This window comes from Gordionus sp. m RMFG-2023, chromosome 2 (assembly GCF_954871325.1).
Source record: "Gordionus sp. m RMFG-2023 chromosome 2, tfGorSpeb1-WG-v2, whole genome shotgun sequence".
Lineage (NCBI taxonomy): Eukaryota > Metazoa > Nematomorpha > Gordioida > Chordodea > Parachordodidae > Gordionus > Gordionus sp. m RMFG-2023.
This window is the reverse complement of record NC_088776.1, coordinates 28,065,036-28,071,581: the sequence shown is the minus strand read 5'-3', so window position 1 is coordinate 28,071,581 and position 6,546 is coordinate 28,065,036. Positions and strand designations below refer to the sequence as shown.

At 26.3% G+C, this 6,546-nt stretch overlaps 1 protein-coding gene across 4 annotated transcripts in view; it reads right to left on the bottom strand.

Annotated features, from left to right (window-relative positions):
• The window catches only part of LOC135924895 (attractin-like), a 60,794-nt gene that overhangs the window by 903 nt on the left and 53,345 nt on the right, over positions 1-6,546 (bottom strand). For all 4 annotated transcript variants that reach the window (XM_065460023.1, XM_065460024.1, XM_065460025.1 and 1 more), the window contains 6 exons: positions 3,413-3,633; positions 3,133-3,281; positions 2,796-2,854; positions 2,676-2,754; positions 2,513-2,614; positions 14-104 (listed from right to left, as the gene is read on the bottom strand). In XM_065460023.1, the coding sequence (XP_065316095.1) occupies positions 14-104; positions 2,513-2,614; positions 2,676-2,754; positions 2,796-2,854; positions 3,133-3,281; positions 3,413-3,633 (701 nt within the window). The remainder of the gene's footprint in view (positions 1-13; positions 105-2,512; positions 2,615-2,675; positions 2,755-2,795; positions 2,855-3,132; positions 3,282-3,412; positions 3,634-6,546) is intronic.

Genomic DNA, 6,546 nt, shown 5'->3' with positions numbered 1-6,546 from the left:
CGATAAAAATTACCTTTGGAAGTAGGCAACCTAACGATCACGGATAAGACAGCAGATGACTCATCTATTAAAGGTTCAAGTGCAATAGGGGTTGGCCTGTTCTTCTGTTTAGAAATATAATTTAATAAAATGTGTTTTCAGTAATTTTGTTAAAAGTTACTTTTAACTATTTTAAAAAAGTATATTGAAAGGATATGAGTCATTTTATCATGCGAGACTATCACGGCAACACTTTATCACTCGTCATTTTATCTTGTGACACTTTATCATGAGACATTTTACCACACGCCACTTAAAAATTATAAATAAATAAATTTAAGTGTGGTGTTTTTATGTTTATTAACAATAAAAAAAATTGTTGAAAAAATGTGTTTATCTATTGATATTTTTTAAGTTAATCGTTTTTTCACAGATTTTTAAAAGTTAAGGTTTTGTATTTATCCATAAATATAATATTATCTCAATTTTCAATATTATTAAAGAATATATTTTTTATTAATTATAATGTTATAATTTGGATTTACATCAAAAAATAAACCTACCCTCATATCAAAATTATGAATATATGAAATTTAGAACAAATTAAAATGAATCAATATGCTGGAGGTGCGCCAAAAACAAATCACAAAAAATGCAATTCTTTTATTAAAACAAAATTTAATGATATTTTAAGAAGTCTTCTTGATCATACTCATGAAGGTAACATTTCCAAATCTAATGCCAAAAAAGCTATATCAGGAATGAAATCAAAATTAAGTGAGTATTCTAGTCCTTCATTGGTCCAAGCAACAACATTATTAAATTATGATAATAATAGATTAATGGTTATGCCAAATAAGTCAGCCCTTATTGATCATTACAACGGCATAAAAAATCAAGTTCAACCATTATATTGCCTCGCGCGAACCCTGTTAGTATATATTGCTTATTACCAAATAAAACGGCGCATACATATGCAAGGATGATAAACGTAATCATATTATATATTTTAAATTTTATTTGAGTTGAAACAATTATTACCAGGGGCACATCCTAGGAAAATATTGGGAACCTGCACCGATAAAAGATTTCATTGGATGTTATTTTCATCTAAAACAGAGCGTTATTAGAAAAATAAATGATTTAGGATTAAAAGAATGTATGAGAGTCTAATGACAACTTTCGATTCTATAACAGGTTTTTATCGGCCCTTGCATATGTCCTAGGGGATGATGTTTGAAATTCATTTGATACCTTGGCAGAAATATTTAGAGAATTGAATGACTCACCTGAACTTATTTCCTACTTTGAGAAGACCTATATCCGAGGACGTAGAAATCCCATTTGGTGTATATTTATATAGGGCAACGAAATAATTTTGTAGCTCCTCTCTATAATGTAAGATTATGGAACAACCACAATTCGACGTTAGAAGGTGTCGTTCGAATAACAAATTGTGTTAAAGGGTGGTATTATGGAATTCAATCCCTATACCACAATGTTCTCACCCAACGCTTTGGAAATTTTTTGATGGGACTCAAAAAGATATGCAAAAATATAAGGTCCTATATCTTCAAGTCATAATGGGAACACCACCGTTCAAAGAAATATGAAGATATAAAAAGACGATTTCAGATATGTTTTGAATTATCGACTATCGGATTCTTTAACATTTTTAAAAGCTATTGCCCATATTTCATGAAATTAAATAATTTATATTTTTTACTCATGATATATTGATTTAAAGTTACTTATTAATAAAAAAAAGTATAAATTAAAATCATTCTTATTACTTATGTCTCCTGTTTCCCTAGATAAGATGATAATTAAGTTAAAAAAATTATATTTATGAAAATTAAAATATGAGTTTTTCTCAATAAAATAAATTAATTAAAATTTTTTAAATATCGGAATTTAAACGGAAAATCAAAATATGAGTTATTATCAAAATTTAACTCTTCAAATATATTAAATTAAGTTTTAAGTATATCAAGATAAAATGTCGCGTGATAAAATGTCGTTAGGCGATTGCAAGTTACTTTATAAAAGGAATATATATGAAAATAAAATTTAAATAAAAATAATAATTGTCTGAAAAAATACCACAATATATTATTTATTTGCATTGAAGAAAGGATTACAATTAATATTTATTTACATCCTAAAAATAACAATATAAAATTTATTTTTCATATTTTAGTTAAATTTTTAATTGGCTTTAACAATAAACTATTTTCAAAATTGATGCTTCTCCCAAAATAGGTTTCCTAGATTAAAAATAAGTACTATAGAAGAGCTTGATATATATTTATAACTAATAATTTAAATTTAGGAAATCATATAAAGATGAGTGATATGTAAATATTAACATATTCTAAAAAAGTAACTGGATTTGTCGTTATATTCTTAAAAATGCAATTAATTATAGCTATCAGTCACAGTTTATTAAAGTTACTAGATAGTTATTATTTAGCAAAATGAAACAGTTGCTTAACAACACTAGATTTAAGCAATTAATTTTATAAATACAAACCTTTTTCTTTCCAATATAAAATGAAGGATGTTTGCTTTCTAGATATAAATACAAAGATGAAAAGGGGCGAGTAGCCATTTGCTCCATTTCGATAAATAATCTCTATAATAAAAACAAAATTAAAGTTATTATTTTAATTTAAGGAAATTAAAGGGTTTTTAACTTGTCGCCGTCTATAAATATCATATTTTTGTTTAACTTTCCAAGATACCGCTGCGACAAATAACAAGAACAAAAAACAACTATATATAAATATTTATTAGATAAACATATTGCAATAAACCTGAGGAAGGTTATGAAAAATTGAAGGATATCTAATTTTGGGGTATTTGAAAAGGAGACCTAAGAAATAATTAATAGTATTAAATTATCTTGTATAATATTTATATATGAATAGATTCATTAGATTTTTTTAAATATAAAAAAAAAGTACTCATGACCCGAATGAAAAAAACTAAGTTCCTTGTTTATTAAGATAGGAATAAAGTTATATGACTGAATAAAATTTGTAAATTAAATCCTATTCGAGGTAAAAGTCAATAAAATTAGTTTCATAATAAGTCAAATAAACCTATTATATCTATTAACAGCGCCAATATAAATATAATTATTTAATTTACCATAATCCATATAGGAACTTCAAATTTATAAAGTCGTATATAAAAAGTGATATTTTTAGCGCCAACAGTAAAATATCTAGAATTTAATTCTATCGATTTAGTTTTACATGATTCATTTGCTATCAACTCGACCATCTCATTCGAAGTATCTTGTGTAAAAAAAGGATATAATAAATGACTTTGTTATGAAATTGGATCAAAATAAATCCTTGTAAATGTTTAAAAAATTTATTCCAATATTAAATAAAATCAGTAGACATATTATTTCGGTTGACATCACCTCTGAGATAAGATATATTCATTTTTGGTAGTCCACTACAAGATATTTTAAATTCTATCGCGTTATCTGGTTTCTCGAGCCGATTCATCATATTAATGCCCGTGTAATATTGATCTTCTGGTTTTGTCAAATTAAAGGTAAACATGTAATCGGTCGTAAGAGTATAATAGCAGGTACCACCAGAACCTGGGTTTCCAACATAATGGTTAATTGTGTCGCAACTTTAGAATTTTAATCATAAAAAATGTTGAATGAGTAAAAAGAAAATCGATTTAGATATTTTTAAGTCAATCTAAATATAAAAAACCAAGCCCGTAGTGATTTGTCATTTTCTGAGCGGTACACTAATTTTTGTAGCGATAGCTACAATTGGGCTCATTTTTAGAGAGTAGTTAGTAGCGCCCAACTTCGTTACTTCAAATTTTATATAATACAAAAAATAAACTAAAATTTGGTTATGTATTTAAAATTTAATTTAGAATGAGACAAATGATAACAACAAAATTTTATTAGAAAATGAATTGTGGAATTTTCTATTCCAAAATTTTTAACTTAATAAAAATAAATACATGATTTAAATTTAGATGCATAAAATATTGTTGTTAAACGGCTCGATTTGAGCCGATTTTTAAAAACGGCTAACTCAATATTTTAGCCAGAAAAATTTTGCCTAAGCCTCGAGACTTCGCTAATAGATGTATAAACCTATGTGCTATCTGTTGTAACTGTTGGAAAAAAGAAGAAATAAATTTAATATAATACATCAAATGTCAGTTATTTTCTGACAGGGGAATTAAGTTTTCCTTGGGGGAGGAAGAGGAGATAGGCATGGGGTTTTATTGTTAGGAAAAAGCCCTTAGTTGGAGATTTGGATTAATGGTAGAAGATGTCAGCTGTGGACCTTTGGGAGATGAAGAATTGGATAATTATGATTTATTATATTTTTCTTAATGGATAGATATTAGATTGTTGTTTTATTTAATGAATAAATTTGGGTCGTCTTATTGTGAAATATGGTTTGTTTTATTGTTGCCAGCTGACCAGGATCGGAAGATTTGGAATGATTCGGTTTTAAAGGTAAAACAAAATTTTTGTATATATATTATATGATAAATTTTGACAACGCATAAGTACTAACCACTATACAGGAGTAGGTGAGATTAAGGGGTGAGTTAAGAGTTTCTATACTTATATATTTAGCTTACAAAGGTAAAGATAGAAAGTATGTAATGGGTATTAGGCAAGAATATGGAAATAAGATCAGGAATTTAAGACAGTAATATTTGGTATATTATCTTATGTCTAGATTTATATGGTACATCCAATTTTGATTATTATTTGATATGCCTTAGGACTCATTGAATGGTGTTATAGGTATTCCGTCATAAGAAGATAAAAGACCTCATAATCAGCAGGACAGAAAAGATTGCTAAATATTTAAATATTTGAAATTAAGGAAAATATATATGGAAATAGACTTTTGTAATAAAGTGTATATTATAATTATGCATTTTGGGTTTTTAAAGGGATGGACATGTGTGGGATCATTTATTATTATTTAATGTTAATATATTGTATTTGTAATTTAGTTTCAATCAAGGTTGATATATTATTAAGTGATCTATTGAAGGGAAGTTATTGTTGTTTATTTTGAAGTAATTAACCATTTTAATGAAATAGGATGTAATGTAAATTATACATATGATATATTTAATTATGAATGATAATTTAAAGGAATTGAAGTATGATGAAGTCAGAATAATATCTATAATGTTAGTTGTGGATAGTTATTTTGATTGAGTGTCTGCATTTGATATATATATAAATTGGGTAGGAATTTATGTGATATATTAGATGATGGGAAATATTTTTTTTAAATTATGAAGTCTTTATATTTAATATATATATATATTTTTTTTAAATTATAAATTTTTATAAAGAGTTTTATTTGCAATTATTATATTATTTTTATGGTATGCAATGATGTGAAGGGAAAATATTTTTACAGATAAGGTCAGCCCATGTTGAGGGGTATGCCTTGAGGTGAAAATATTGTAGTTTGCATACTGGGGAAAGTTTTTTTTGGTGTAAATTTTTTTTTTGTAAATTTATGCTGCATATTACATTTTTATCTTTGTAATAATTTTATAGCACATCACTATTTACTATTTATTTATGAACATTTTTTTTTAAAGAAAAGACTCAAATTATTTTATATTGTGAAGGTATATTAAAAATTCTTTACGTATATACCATATAGCCCATTATATTCTCAATTTTTGTTACTTTGCATTCTACATTTTTGTGAATTTGTGCTAATTGTGATGACAGTTAGGTAGAAATGGTATATTTTTCTTAGGATACTGAGTAATTCCTAGATGGAAAATATTGTATTTTCTACATATTATATATTTGTTCCTTCATATAAAATATTAAATGTATTTATATAAGTATGTATTGTAATTTTTTTTTAAATCTTTGTTCGGCAAAGTTTCGCAATTATTTTTAATACCTAAAGATGGATTTTTCTATTCATTTTAGGAAATATTTACAGAAATGTAGCTTTGTTTTTTTTCATATGACCGAAGGAAAATTACATGTGTTGAAATTGCATTTCACACATAGACCATGTTTTCACATTACATTATTATATGTAAAATCATTATTTCTTAATTACCATGAATCATACCCAAATAATGTGTATTATAGCTCATATTTCCCAAATGTGTTAAAATGAATGAAATATTATGTTTTGCTGATATTACATTGTCCATATTAATGTTCCATAGATTATAAATGCAGATACCCCAATGTACATGTCAATATCGATAATATGTGTTTTCGCGATTATATATTGAAAGGTATCGGCGATATTATATTATAAATCATCATAAGGGAAGACGATTCGACAAATTCCCTGAACATCTTCAAGGCGTCTCGATACAATTCAAAAAGGTGATTCGATACAATTAAATGGGGTGATTCGATACAATTCAAAGAGGTGATTCGATACAACACCACCACAGAGAGAGGGATGCTGGGCTTGTGAAGGGTGGGCGTGTTGTAACTGTTGAAAAAAAGAAGAAATAAATTTAATATAATACATCAAATGTCAGTTATTTTCTGACAGGGGA